Source organism: Otolemur garnettii, unplaced genomic scaffold (genome assembly GCF_000181295.1).
Source record: "Otolemur garnettii isolate 467f Iridium unplaced genomic scaffold, OtoGar3 scaffold00148, whole genome shotgun sequence".
NCBI lineage: Eukaryota > Metazoa > Chordata > Mammalia > Primates > Galagidae > Otolemur > Otolemur garnettii.
The window spans coordinates 2,251,900-2,266,591 of NW_003852543.1; the positions used below are offsets into that span (position 1 = coordinate 2,251,900).

Below are 14,692 nucleotides of genomic sequence, written 5' to 3' on the forward strand. Positions count from 1 at the left end.
CCTCCCAAGTAGCTGGGACTACAGGCTCCCGCCACAATGCCTGGCTATTTTTTGTTGCAGTTGTCATTGATGTTTAGCTGGCCTGGGCTGGGTCTGCAATTACCAACTTCAGTGTATGTGGGTAGCGCCATAACCAGTGTGCTACAGGCACCGAGCCTATTGAAGTTTTTTCAAAGAGTACACAATTTGGCTATTGTGTAGGTGTTACTGAAAATGCCCACTTCAGTGAAGGGTGTGGCTTTGAACTCTGGCATTGCCATTTCTAAGCCTTTCTTCCTTATCCTTAACATGGAAGGATTAAGTTTGGCACAGGCTAAGTATTTATTATATAAATATTAATGTTAATATAGTGTATTCTCTAGTTAGTCATAAAGACGATATCTTTATAGCTCTGGCACGTCTTTGACAAAGTCTGCTTAATCATCACTACCTAAAACAAGAACGCTGAGACAGAGGCATCAACTTTAACCACTTAATAAGAACATCTGACATTTATTCATACTGCTACTGATTCATAAGAGGAAAAGTTTAAAAAGAAGACAAGTGCATATAGCTTTCCCTTTAGAATACAGGAAACCATATAAAAGTTTTGGCAATGGAATTAAAGTAACCACAAGGCCTCTCTTGGTAACATTTTCTATAGACAAAGACATCTACGTGAAACAGAAAGAATATTCAATTAGGTAGTTATGATAAAGCTTCACTATTAGCTTCACACCTTTCCATACAAAAAACATGGCCTTTAAGTCAACTGATAGTTTAGCTACAAATGCAAATGTGAACATACCCAAAAAGGAACAATTTTCAGTCAAAAATTTTCTTTAAGAGGCAGAAGCCCCCCCAAACTGGTAGGACAAAATACACAAGAAGCAACCAAAGTTATGGAAAAATTCTGTATCATCAGGTCCTGGAGTTTTTAACTTTGGGGACACAAATGATTCCAGAAGCAATTTGGAAGGAATACTACTTCTAGCTAAAACAGAAGCATTCAAGAGAACTGTGCTCCCCTGGTAATAAACAGAGGAAGCTGGACAAAATAAAAATCGTATGTCTGATGGGGGCTACTGAAAAGGCACTCTGCATAAGTAAGCACTAGTGAAGTGATATCGGAGAGTAATGAGCTCTCAATAGGTAAACAAAAAGGCACGGAGGCTTCTGCACGTGAGGGTAGATGTCTGTCTTTGGTGCAGGTGGAGGGAAGAGTGGGCCTGCCAGAGACAGAATTTGAAGGGATAAGGAAAATGGCCAAAGGGACAGGAATTAGAAGAACCCTGAGCACAAAAAAACCAAACCAAACATTTGGCCTAAAGATTCTCAACCCCTAAGCCAGAATTTTGCTATGAAACTAGTAGTTCTTTGGGACCAGAAAGTGGAGGAAACGCGTATGATCCCATGCATCCTTCAGGTACCTAGATTTGGGGATGGCTGGAGTTGAATCCAAAGGTAATCAAGATATCTGAGACCACAGTCCAGCATCCCTGCAGGTCAACTGCTGATAGGATCAAAAAGGCAGTGGGGGGGGGGTAGGTAGGAGTAGACTAAGCATAGTGAACTCAGTTAAATTAGAGCAGCCACTGCTTAATTTGACTGTAGGAGGAATGTTAATAATCAGCCCCTCATCCTAACCACCAGACCCCCCCCCCAAAAGGAAATAAAGTCTGTTATGGACATTGCCTACTGTACAAAAACAGTTACAAGACCTACAGAAAAAGCAGGAAAATGACCTCAAATCTAGAGAAAGCACAACCATTAAAAACAGGCTTAGAAATTAGAATTAGCAACAATTTCAAAACAACTATTGTAAGTATGTCCAAGAATTTATAAAGAAAAAATGGATATAATGGATTAACATGGGATATTTCATGAGTTGAATGTAACTTCTACAGGAGAATGAAAGGAAAATTCTAGAACTGAGAAATGGAATATGTGGGATAAAATTCACTGATGGGTTTAACAGCAGAACGAGCAGTGAAGAACAAGGATCAATAGTCTCCAAGAGAGATCAGTAGAAATTATTCCAAGTGAGGCAAAGGGAAGAAAAAGGAAAAAAGAACAGAACATCCATCAGTGTCCTGCGGGATTATATTAGTAATCTAACATACACGCAGTTGAAAACCCTGCAGTCAAAGAGAATGAGACATAAAATGCTTGAAGTTGTAATGGTTGAAATGTTTCTAAATTCAAAATAATAGAACATCTTCCACATGAACATTCCCGATGATCTTATTCATAACAACACCAGTCCATGAACACACTAAATGTCCATCAACAGGAGAATAAAAAAATTTTTTTCAGCGCAATCAAATTGTGTTAATGGAAGAAAAAAGCAGTATTAAGTCCTCAGTTATTTTTTCTTCCTGCAGGTGAGTAATAAGACACTGCACCTTAATACCTATGGAATGACATAGCTGAGGTCAGCTGGAGGTAACAAGGCCAGTTCCTGGAGACTCTGACCTAGCAAAGTCCTAGAGAGATGAGTGTTTAGGAGAGGGAGGGAGTAGGGCCATACAAGGAAATACTACCTAGAAAAAAAAAGGGCAGTTCACAAACATTATGCTGACCCAAAGGAGCACGCCTACCTGCCTCCATTACTATGAAAATTTGGACCAGGCAAATGAGCTCTTGTGACAAAGTCAGAACCTCATAGGTCAGAAGGACTGATGGAGAAGTGACCAAGGAACATTTCCAAGGTTATGGACACATTCTTAACGTGACTAAGGTCTGCATTACACAGTTAACCATTTGTCAAAACTCACTTAATTGTACCATTAAGACTTGCACATGTCAATGGATATAAAATAGACTTCAATATGTTAAATTAAAAGCAAAATAAAGGGGAATAAAGCAATTTGGGGGGGTACCAACATACCTTTTCCAACTTTTTTCTTTTTTTTTTTAATGTAAAAATAACCAAATTCTAAAATCATCGTTTTATTTAAAGGGTACCTTTTGGCACCTAAAACATGGGGGAAAACATAATAATATAATTTTTTAATGAAAAATTATTTCTCATTTTGAAAAACCCTGCTATATTTATTTTACTCATTTTGCCACAGAAAGGCCAACTCTGCCCTTAGGAAAATTCCTTGCTTAGACTTATGGGAATTAGGATTATATGGGTTCTCAGGCCTGCAAAGACTGTAAAGGATCCTCCAGATGAAGTCAGGTAGTGTCACTGGATGAAACAATGGCAGGCAGACTCTTTAGCATGAGAATGGGGGTTGGGGATGGCTCAAGTGAAAGGAGACTGGAAAAGTGGATTCCATGGAGACCACTAAGCTAGGGTCAGAGAGCACCCCAGAAAGCGACATATCAGATACATTTGCTTTTCTCAAAAGTCACTTCTGAGAGGATGGACATGCTTTTCCCTATTTCTCCTACTAAGCACAACTGAAACCCCTAGATGTTACTTGGAAAACAAATCTTAGAAGACTCCAAAGGGTGAAGAAAAGAAACAGACTGCCTGGGACTAAATGAATTACACAATGGTGGATTCCCTGGGTTTGCCTCTGGCTGCATATATCCCACCCTGGAGCTGAAGAAGCTGGCAACCTGGAAACAACAGATGTAAGCAAAATGCTAACGAGAGCCCACATGGCTAGCCAAAACACCAAGAAAGGAATGGTCTAGCAAGATAGGACGCTTTCAGAAAATAATTGCTCTACTGCAGCCAAACATCACAGAAAAAACTATGTCCCCCTCCCACACGCATGGCTCAAAGGCTGAATAGGGAGCTTAGTGTCTCACCCTCCACGGTCAAGAGTGAGGTGCCCACCATGGTATCAGTGAAGGCCACATGGGCAGCTGAGACTTCTACTGCCACCTGGCAGGAGAGAGGCACCCCTCCTTCTAACAGATGGGGTGCTGCCAGAGGCCTGGTGACAGTCAGGACTTAGCAGCCACATGGTTCATTAACAAAGCCACTGCCAGTGTCAGTGGAGGCCACTTAGGGAGTGGTAGTAAGGCTCTCCCTGCCTCTCCACCAGAGAGATGTCAGTGGAAGGCTGGTTGGTAATTGAAACCCCTGCTTCTTTCTACCCAGAGATAGCAAGGAATCCCTACCCCTGTGGATGCCAGCAGACACTAAGTCAAGAGGCTATACCGCTATTTCTATAAGGCAGTAATCAGGTAATGTCCCCCTTTCCCAACAGTGTTAGAGAAAGCCAGCTAAAATGGAGGTTAAATAAGATCCAGAGTCTCATGATACAATCATGAGATTGTATCACCCATGATACCAAGAACCAGGAAGATGTCAAAATGAATGAGAAAAAGCAATCAATAGATGCCAACACCAAGATGACCGAGATGCTGGAGTTATCTGACAAAGATGTTAAGACAACCTCATGAAAATGGTTCAAGGAGCAAATTATGAATGTGCTTCAAACCAATGGCAGTGGGGAAGTCTCAGTTAAGAAATAGAACGTATCAGCAAGGGAAATGAAGACAAAAAGGAGGCCCAAGTGGAAATGTTTAAAACTGAAAAATACAATGACTAAAATTAAAAACTCAGTGGATGGGTGGTCTCAACAGCAAACTGGAGGGGGCAGAGGAAAAAAGTCAGTAAACCGAAAGACAGAATAATAGAAATTACTAAATCTCAATAATAGAAAATGGACAGAAAAAAATGAAAAGAGGCACAGGACCTTTGTGATTATTTTTTTAAAAAGTGTCATCAGAGTTCTAGAAAGATAATGACTGAAAAGGACTTGAAAAAGGGCTGAAAACTTCTCAAATTTGGCAAAATTCAGAAAATAACTTCTGATCTTCAAGAAGCTGAGACAACGAAAAATAGGCTAAATCCAAAGACATTTATTCCAAGCACATCATGTTTAAATTTCTGAAAACTAGAGTTTTGTTTTGTTTGGTAAATCTCAAAAGTAGAGAGAGAGAGAGAGAAATGACAACTTATGAGGGAAAAAACAATTTGAATGACAGCAGATTTGCATTAGAAACCATGGAGGCCAGAAGTGTATTCAGATGCTGAAAGATAAGAATTACCAACACAGAATCTTTTAACCAGTAAAATACTCTACCTATTTGCAGATGATGTTTGTCTATGTAGAAAATTCCAATGAATTTACACAAACTCCTAGATTTACAAGTAAGTTAAGCAAGGTTATCAGATATAAGATCAATATTTAAAAACTAATTGTATTTCCATTTAATAATAATGGACACATGGGCAATGAACCAAAATACACAATATAATTTACAGTCACTCAAAAGAAATACTTAGATGTAAATCCAACAAAACATGTATAGGACTAGGACTTGTATGTGGAACACAGTATAATACTGATGAAAGAAATCAAAGCAGATCTGTGTAAATGAAGAGACATACCATATTCATAGACTAGAAGATTCAAATAGTAAGATGTCATATCTGCCCAAACTGATCTGTGAGCTTAATGTCATTCCTATCAAAATCCCAGCAAGATTTTCTACAAATATAGACAAGATTATTCTAAAATCTATATGAAATGACACATAGATTAGAATAGCTAAAACAATTCTGAAAAATAATAAAGTAGGAAAAATCAAGCTATCATTTCTTAAGACTTAGATAATTATAGTAATGAAGACCATATATAGGTCAGGCGCAGTGGCTCAAGTCTGTAATCTTACCACTCTGGTGGGAGGCTGAGGTGAAAGGATCAATTGAGCTCAGGACTTTGAGACTAGCCTGAGGAAGAGTGAGACCCCATTTCTATTAAAAATAGAAAACTTAGCTGGGTGTTATGGCAGGCACCTGTAGTCCTAGATACTCAGGGGGCTGAGATAGGAAAATTGCCTTAACCCAGGAGTCTGAGGTTGCTGTGAGGTAAGTTGATGCCACAACACTCTAGTCTGGGTAATAGAATTAAGACTGTGTATTAAATAAAAAAAAAAAGAAGAAGAAGAAGAAGAGGAACAAGAAGACCAAGAAGAAAAGACAGTCTGATATTGGCAGAGAAATAGACACATAGATACAGGATCAAACAGGACAATGCAGAAATAGAGCCACATAAATCCTAAGTGTAATATTGTACTACAGTTTTACAAGATGTTACCAATGGGGGAAAGGTAAAGGAACGTAAAATTTTAGCATTATTTCTCACAAGTGCACATTATGATTCTCTCTCTCTCAAAATTAACCTCTCTCAAATGTTAATTTAAAAAAAAAAAAACCTCCCAGCTAGAGTTGCAGTGTACAGTGGCATCATCATATCTCATAGCAACTTCCAACTCCTGGGCTTAAGTGATCTTTCTGCCTCAGCCTCCCAAGTAGCTGAGATTACAGGTGTGCACCATCATGCCTGGCTAATTCTTTTCTATTTTTGGTAGAGATGGGGTCTTGCTCTTATTCAGGCTGGTCTCATGACTGGCATTTATAGGTTCAATAATGTATTTTACACCACTAAGTATCATGCTTGGGTCAGGAGTAGAGGGGAGGGGAGGGGAGCTCTCTGTCGGTACTCATATTCCCATCCCCTGTTTAGAGTCTTCAGCACCGGGAAGAGAAGTTGGACCAGGACACACTCATATTCCAGTTGGGCCCTACTGTCTCCTGGAGGTGAATGGGGAGTCCTACAGAAGAGAGGGTAGGTTCAACCAGTTCTCAGGATGCTTTCAAATCAAAGAGGATTTTAAAAAGTTTGGCTCCCAGTTATGTTCCTAGTGTGACCACTCCGTTGCAGTGTCATTTCAGCAACACTCTCAACTTTTTGACCATGACAGCTATTTTTCCCCACCCTTGGACCTAGACTATGCTTATATCCCACATCGCCTCACCCACTCAGCCTGGAGACATGGCTAAGGGTTCTCACAATTTCATCACTTGCTTGCAGCCAAATCAGAAGGGCCTTATTGGGTGTGTGTGGGGGGAGGTGTAGGATTTTTTTTCCCTCTTGAATTCCTTATAAAGAAAAGCAGGAGTGTGTGGGCTGTAGGTGAGGCCAAGGGACCGAGGAACCCCACTTCTCATTTCTAGGTCAATGAATGTTTTCAACATGCTGTGAATAGAACCTCAGTTCATGTTCCACTTGATTCTGGTATCTGAACATCTACTATGCAACCTTGATCTAGGTGGTTTGGGGAAAGGGAAACAGAAAGACAGGAAAATTGGGGTGTTCATTAAAAGGAAACATTCAGTCCAGCATGGAAAACAGCCAGCAAGGCATTGTAGGAAGTGCAGGGCACACATATTGTTTCTAAGCCTCATCAGTATGGCTGTGGGATGCCTATTCTCCTTAAAGTTCAGCTTTCAGAAAGGCTCATATCCTAGCACCATCTTTCCAGCTTAGAACTCTCCTTTAAATATCTCCCTCGTGTTGTTTCTTCCACCCCAAGCTTTTTTGCCACTGTGCTCTATGCTTAACTCAAAATAATAAATAAGTATAATCTTCTAATGTCAGAGGAGCCAAGATGCACCCTAGCCTGGCTTTGGGGTCCTGATATCTGCCACACTGCTGCCCATTCTTACTCCAAGCCTCATGTCCTGGGAATAAAGCAACATACCAATGGCTATGTCTACTTAGAATTATTTCAACAACCCAGCCGTCAATGGCTCAAACACTCTTTCTCCTCTATGATTCAACCATTTGATTCAACTGAAACTAAAACCCAAGCTCTACCGATCCTTTTCGACTTGAGCTGACACAGCCAGAGTTCAGATTGCATGCTGGGCTCCTAAGCAGCTCTTACACATTCAGGGAGAAAATGAATGTTGCCTTTCGGTTCAGGCAGATGGAGGCTGCTGGGGGTTGTGCCTGTTCCTTTGTCTACATAATGGCAAGGTTGCAAAACAGGACGTGGGCTTGTGGTGGTGGATCCTGGCTTCACCCAGCACACTGGTGGGCACACCAGAATGAAAACAGTCTCAGGGCATGAGAGAAAGACTCAGGTGGGCTCAGGCAAAAGCAGAAACAGTGTATCTAGGAACTGGCAGGTCAAGACTCAACAGAACATGAAGGCAACTTTTGGGTGAAGAGGTAACAGCTATGGGTATAAATGTGATCAAATATGGGGGGAGGGTGTCCAGATTTCTTGGCCATGGTCATGATTTATTTTCACTCTTCATGAATGAATTTTTGGTTTCTTAACACTGCTTCTCTTACAGGCAATTCCCTGTGGCCTTGGAGAATGGAGGAGTGACCCTCCTTCCTGCTGTGCCAGGGTCACACAGCTGCCACACTTCCCTGCAGGTCCTTCATCACCTGCGTGCTCATGTGGTTCCATTATTTGAATTCAGGGCAGGAAATAGAACCTGATTCAACATTTTGCTAAGTATTATTTTCACCACAATGAATAGGGTCCTTTTTTGATCTGTAACCCACAGCTGGGCTGTGGTTCTCTCAACACACACAGACTGAAAAGCTTCCTCCTGCGTTGATTTCTTAGTGTGGGCTGACCACACGTCCACGTGTACCTGCTGATCCTGCATCCGTCCCAGTGGAGTCACTGTCCCAGTGCTGGTGGGCGCTAACCGAGCAGGGCAGCTAGGGCAACAGTGCCCAAGAGTTCAGGGAGCAAAACGAGGCTACTCTATAACCTCCATCTATTTTAAAGGATGGTGTAAATAAATCAAGAAAATAACAGCCCAGCTTCATTTGCATTAAAATATACTGCTTTGAGAAGCTAAGATTTTTACTTTATTTTTTTCTGAAAGCAAAACGATGTTGGTTTTAATGAAGATACATAATTGTTAACTACTGGATTATTTTGAAAGGCTCTCTTTCTTATGAGTCTCAGATGATGGTCACTCTCTGATGCGGCTAATTTTCTGAAGCAAAATAAATACAAATGTTTGGGTTAATAAAGACTGAAACAGGATAATGGCTGGACACTAACTTTTGAAAAGAAGAAAGAACACAATTGTTTTATACATACCCTTGCCAAAAAAATTAATGGACAGGACAGGGAAACTTGTGTATTTAGGGACCTTGTTATGATGGAGCCCCAGGGACACCACCTCTGGACTGCCTTTGAGCCAGATTCCCACAGAGAAGGCATCCAAGGAGATCAGCTCATCCTGCTCCTCAGTCCTGGGACTTTAGCACAGCAGTGGAAGCCCCAGCTCTCGCACTCAGAACTGCGCAGCAAGGTAGCCTCAGGTTCCCAGCGCCTGAAGTAGAGTAACAGTTGTTCACACCAAGGGTGCTTGTGAGACACACACAAGACAAGGAAGAAGGGACCTGCTCTGTCAACAGTGAAGTTTCACACAAAAGAGAGGCATTAGTATCATGTCTGAAAGGCGGTGGGGGATTGGCTGGAACATAAAAAATTAAACACACCCCAAGCCAACCCTCTCTCTTGTGGGCCTCAGTTGGACCACTGGGCACTTGTGCTACCTTCTGTATGTGAGGGTGGATTTTGTCCTAGGATATCAGGTAGGCATTGGGAAAGAATTTTAAGCTCTCACTGTTTTGTAGTGCTCCCAGAAAACAAGTGAGTGACGTCTTGGGCCTAATCCACCTCCTTTTGGGGTTGGTAGTTCAGGTTGTTAGGCTCATAGAGAGTCTCGGACCATCGTTTAACATCTGTGTTTCTTAATTTTACTCATTTATTGAAAGGGGATTATATCAACTTTATTTACCTTGAGAATCTTTCTGAGAATGAAAAGAGATAATTTTTTTTAGTATAAATTTTTTTAGTATAAATATATGCATTTCTACTTATCAGTAGACTGGAGTGTCAGTATAATTTCTGTGTATTCTGGAAAGTTTTGTTATTTAGAATCAGTCCAGGCTGACTTTTGGGGTTTTTTTTTAAGTAAACTTTTTATTTTGGGATACTTTTAGATTTATAGAAAAGTTCCAAGGATCATACAGAGCTCTCCCATGACCTTCACCCTGTTCCCCTAACGTTAACATTTTATGTCAATATGGCCCATCGTGAGAAGGAAGAACCCAACACTGATGCAGACTGTGGACTTTATTCAGATTTCACCAGCGTTCCTATTACTGCCTTTTTCCCGTTTCAGAACACCACATCGTATTTAGTCCCCACGTCTCGTAGTGTCTTCTGATGTTTCATAGACTGTCCTTGTTTTTCACCCATTGCCAGTTTTGAGGAATACTGGTCAGGTGCTATGCAGGCCATTCCTCAATTTGGCTATGTCTGATGTTTTCTTCTTGTGATTAAGACAGGGGAAGAGGAAAGCACCTTCTTCATTACCTACTATCAAAGGGTACATGCTATCAACATCATGGGCCACTGGTAATATTAACTTTAATTACTTGGTTCACTTTAATCACTTGGATCTAGCAGGTTTCTCCACCTGAACGTAATGATTTCTCCTTTCCATATTCTATTCCTTAAAGTAAAAGCAAATCCATTAAGTCCAACACTCACCCCAGGGAAAGGAAATTGAGTTTCACCTCCTGGAGGAAGGAGTATCTACATACATCATTTGGAATTCTTGTCTTTTTCTCCCATTTATTTATTTGTTTAATCATTTATATTTATCCTTATGGACTTGTAATTACTTTATACTTTGAGTTATTATCCAATACTACATTATTTATTTGGTTGCTTCTCTGGTAGCTCTTTCAGTTGGCTCCTACCTGTATCCCTTGGACATATTCTCATTGGTGTGGGATTTGTGTTTTCTGTTTTTTCTTGAGTACTTTCTTTCTTCTGACACTAGAAGATGCTCCAGGCTCATCTGTATATTCACTGCTTCAGCCCTAGAACTGGCAATTTCTCCAAGGACCCTGGTTCCTTTTGTTGGAAAATGGTATTAGAAACTAAGAAATGGACACCGGGCATGCTTGTAGTTACTAGCTGATGCTGATTTTTACCTAAATAAATTAAAAGTGTTTAGAGTCAAACAGATAAAGGTTTTTATTGGCTGCATTACTTTGGGCAAGTTATTTTGCCACGTTGGACCTCATGTATGTGGAAGGAAAATGAAAATTATTCCCGGCTTGCTATGTGATCCTGTGGGACATCGGAAGAATTTTGTGCTTCTGAGAATAAAGGGCTTGATCTTTTTTTTTTTTTTGGACCAAACTTCCTTCTAAAAACAGTCAAAATATTTGAAGAAAATATGGGAAATCTTTTCAAAACATCATCCAACAAGTCACTGATAAAGCCAAAATTTAAGGAAAAGTAAGAACCTGGAGAAATAAACAAGTAAGAAAATTGTATTTGCCCTAAAGACATTTGCCATATCCAGCAAATGAGAGCTTGATAGTGGTTGGGCAGGGGGTAGAACAGGGGTCCTCAAACTTTTTAAACACGGGGCCAGTTCACATCCCTCAGACATTGAGGGCCGGACTGCAGGCCCCTGGACGAGTCGGCTGCTAAGCAGGACAGGCAGCATTGACAAAAACACCTGGTAGGCTGGATAAATGTCCTAGGCGGGCTGCATGTGGCCTGCAGGCCATAGTTTGAGGACACCTGGGATAGAAGGTGATAATAGTCAATATCCAGGGCCAGAAGTAGGCAAGAAATTTAACAGATGTTTGCCATGTTCAGCTGGGATGTTATAGAACTGTAACCCTGGGGGAAGGTAAAGAAATTGCTGCCTTTATTTTAAGTATTTGGGTCTCCTAGGAAAACTCAGCTTTGAATTTGGTTTAAGTTGGGTCTCAAACTGAGAGTGCTTTCAGATGTCTTGCAAGAGAACGTACCCTCGATTTGGCCTTCACATAATGCTTACACATTATTTTTCAAAACCAAATGACCAACACACAATGAAAGATAATGAGCCACATAGCAGAAAGAACAGACAAAGGAAGTAAACAATTAGCAGTTTAAGGTATTGGAGTTACTACCTACACAGAGTATAAAACAACTATGTTTGTTGTTTCAATCAATATATGAAAAACAATACTGAATATATCTTTGGGGAACAGAAAACTAAAAAGTGGCATGTGTGATATAAAAAAGAAAACAAAAAATTTTTAAATAAACATTTTAACAACTGGAATTAAAAATTAGGGGAATGAATTAACCAGAGCACTAGATGCACTTGAAGAAATAATCAGTCAACTTGAAGAGATATCATATAAAGCACCTAGACCAGCTTCAGTAATGCCAATCATCCCAGTCTCCTTTATTCTTCTTCACAAGCACACTCCCATTTAGCGCCTCCAACTGACCAAATGTCCCAGACAGCGAAGAAAAGCTACTAATAATTTCTCTAAAGCCTTGAGATCCCTGCAAAAGGATGTGGTGGAAATGGGAAAGAAAGAAAGCTCCAATTTCTTCTCCCCTTTGGGGATACCAGAAAAGAGAGAGCGCTCAGAGATAGCAGCTCATAGAGCTGACAGAGAAGGCTTTGTGATGTCCTACAGCCTTACAGATAAAGCTTGTTCCAACGTGGCTGGCTCTGCTCTGCTTATCTTGTAGGCTGCCATGACAGTCCAGTAAATGAAAAGTGTGGAAAGCATGCTACACTGTAAGAATACCAAAGCACTGCAATGTTTTATGTGTAAGTTCATTTCTTCACAACATTCCCCTGACGGATTCTCTAATTCTATGTCACTGAAACACCCCATGACACAGATTTTAAATCTTCTCTTATGTAGTTTTGTTTTCTCTTTCTTTTAATTGCAAAGTGTTCTCTTTCCTTGTTCCCAAAGTAGGAATTCTCTTTGTGGACTGTAGTCTCCAATTGAATGCTATCAATTCTTTCCTTTCATACATGCACGTGTTACTCCTCACGCTGACCAGTGAAGCTCCGCTCCAGCCCTGAATCTGTGCCAGAGTTGTGACTTCCTCTGGCCAGTAGAATTCAGTAGGAATAACTTTATGTTAGCTCTGGGCCTAGCCTTTTAGAATTCTCCTTCTTAGAAGGCAGCTATTGTGTGAAACATCAATCACTCAGAGACTACCATCCTATGAGTAAGCTCCCAAAAGGCTATTTGGAAAGAGACAATTGTCCATCTGTCCGAGGCACCAGCCATAAGAGTGAAGACGTCATCCCGGTTACTTAGTCCCAGCAGACACTAGGTAGAAAGGACTTTCTAGCTGAGCACTGTCTAGACTGCAGAATCATGAGAAATGATGCCAGGAGTGGAATGTGTCCCCCGAAGGTTCATGTATTGGGAACTTGTTCCCTTATGCAACAGTGTTGAACGGTGGGACCTTTAAGAGGTGATTAAGTCCTGAGGGTTCTGCCCTCATGAGTGGCTTAAGGCCGTGATCACAGGAGTAGGCACCTGATAAGAGGATAAGTTCAGCTCCTCTCTCTCTCTTTTCTCATCACCAGGGGATGATGCTACTACACAAAGGTCCTTGCCAGATGCAGTCCCTTTGACTTTGAACTTTCCCTTTTCTAGAACTATAAGAAATACACTTCTGTCCTTTATAAATTGCCCATGCTGTGGTATTCTGTTGTAATAGCAAAAAAAAAAAAAAAAAAATTGACTAAGACAAATAATAAGTGGTGGCTATTTTAAGCCATAAGTTTGGGGTCATTTGTTACATAGCAATACATGACCAAAACATTATTTCATATCCTTTCTCCATAATCTCTGTTTCCCTGAAAAGGAAAAAGATTCTTCAAGGTTCTTCAGGGTCCACTGCAGTCTGGCTCCTCAGACAGGTGAAGTCTTTGTTGTTTCTTCCCCTCTCTGTCCCATTTCTATGATCACACTCATCTCATCAAGCCTGTCTGTGAAGGTTCAACTGCATTTCCTGACTCAGTTCAACTACCACTTCCACTGTGTCTTAATTATCAACTCTTCAAGTCTAGCACAGAATGACATTCACCCCGAAGACATCTGAACTCTGAATTTCTTCTTGTGGCCAGGTTCATTCAAAAACTTCCTCTCTCCTGTGAAGGTCTGTGTGTTTTTAAGGCTGTTTTGTGTCCCCAGTTACACTGAGCTCCTCGAATACAGAAACTGCATCTTACTCCTGTTCGTGTTTCAGCGTGTACCAGAGGGCTTGCGGAGAGCAGGTGCTCAGAGCATGCTCTACTGACCGGGATGCGGTTTCACATTCCTCTCTTTAGAGTAGCATGTGGTGGTGTGTCACCAGCCCCGCCTTCATTTTCAGGTGCCCTGTAGCTACCAGATCAATTTCTCATCACTACTACTGATGTACAAATGCCATAAGTCTTTCTTCTGAATATGAAGAAGTAGAAAAAAATAAAATCATCAATTTTTTTTTCTTTTGCCAAGACAAGGAAAATACCCTGATTGTCTCCTTCACTTTTCATGTCAGAAAGTCCATGTATGGTGAGTCATCCCCTTGTCATTTAAACTCTATAAAGTGTAATATGATCATGGTAGGCAATGAAAACATGTATGTGAAGTCCCAGGGGCATAAAAATTCATGAGTGGAAACCACTAAAAGATTGGCAGGACTGTTTTCTAAGAAAGCAAAGAGCTCAAGGCTGACATTCAAAGGGTTTCTTCTGCACCCCAGGGATCCTTACCTGACTCCGGATCCTTGTACTGGTGGTGGGAGTCAAGTATTTATGTTCTAAATACCAGGCCCGCTCCTGGAACACCAACCTGGTCCCATATAACAGACAAAACTATGGGATTGGGGAAGAGGAGAGAAATGGACAAATAGCAATATATTAGAAAACACTGAACCAGAGGAGGTGAAAAAGAAATAACATAATATTACTTTTCATAAAATCATAACAGCTAAGGCTTTCTTAATGCAAAATGGCCACATTAGGAAAATATGAAATATTTGAAAATGTTTATTTAAAAAAATCATTCTATGGAAAATTTATTTATTTTTATTT

The 14,692-nt window shown here is 40.6% G+C and overlaps 1 protein-coding gene across 1 annotated transcript in view; it reads right to left on the minus strand.

Moving 5' to 3' along the window:
• Positions 1–14,692, minus strand: part of ACOXL (acyl-CoA oxidase like) — a 288,084-nt gene that overhangs the window by 6,151 nt on the left and 267,241 nt on the right. Inside the window, 1 exon segment of the mRNA XM_012811040.1 lies at positions 14,372–14,473. Within this exon segment, the coding sequence (XP_012666494.1) occupies positions 14,372–14,473 (102 nt within the window).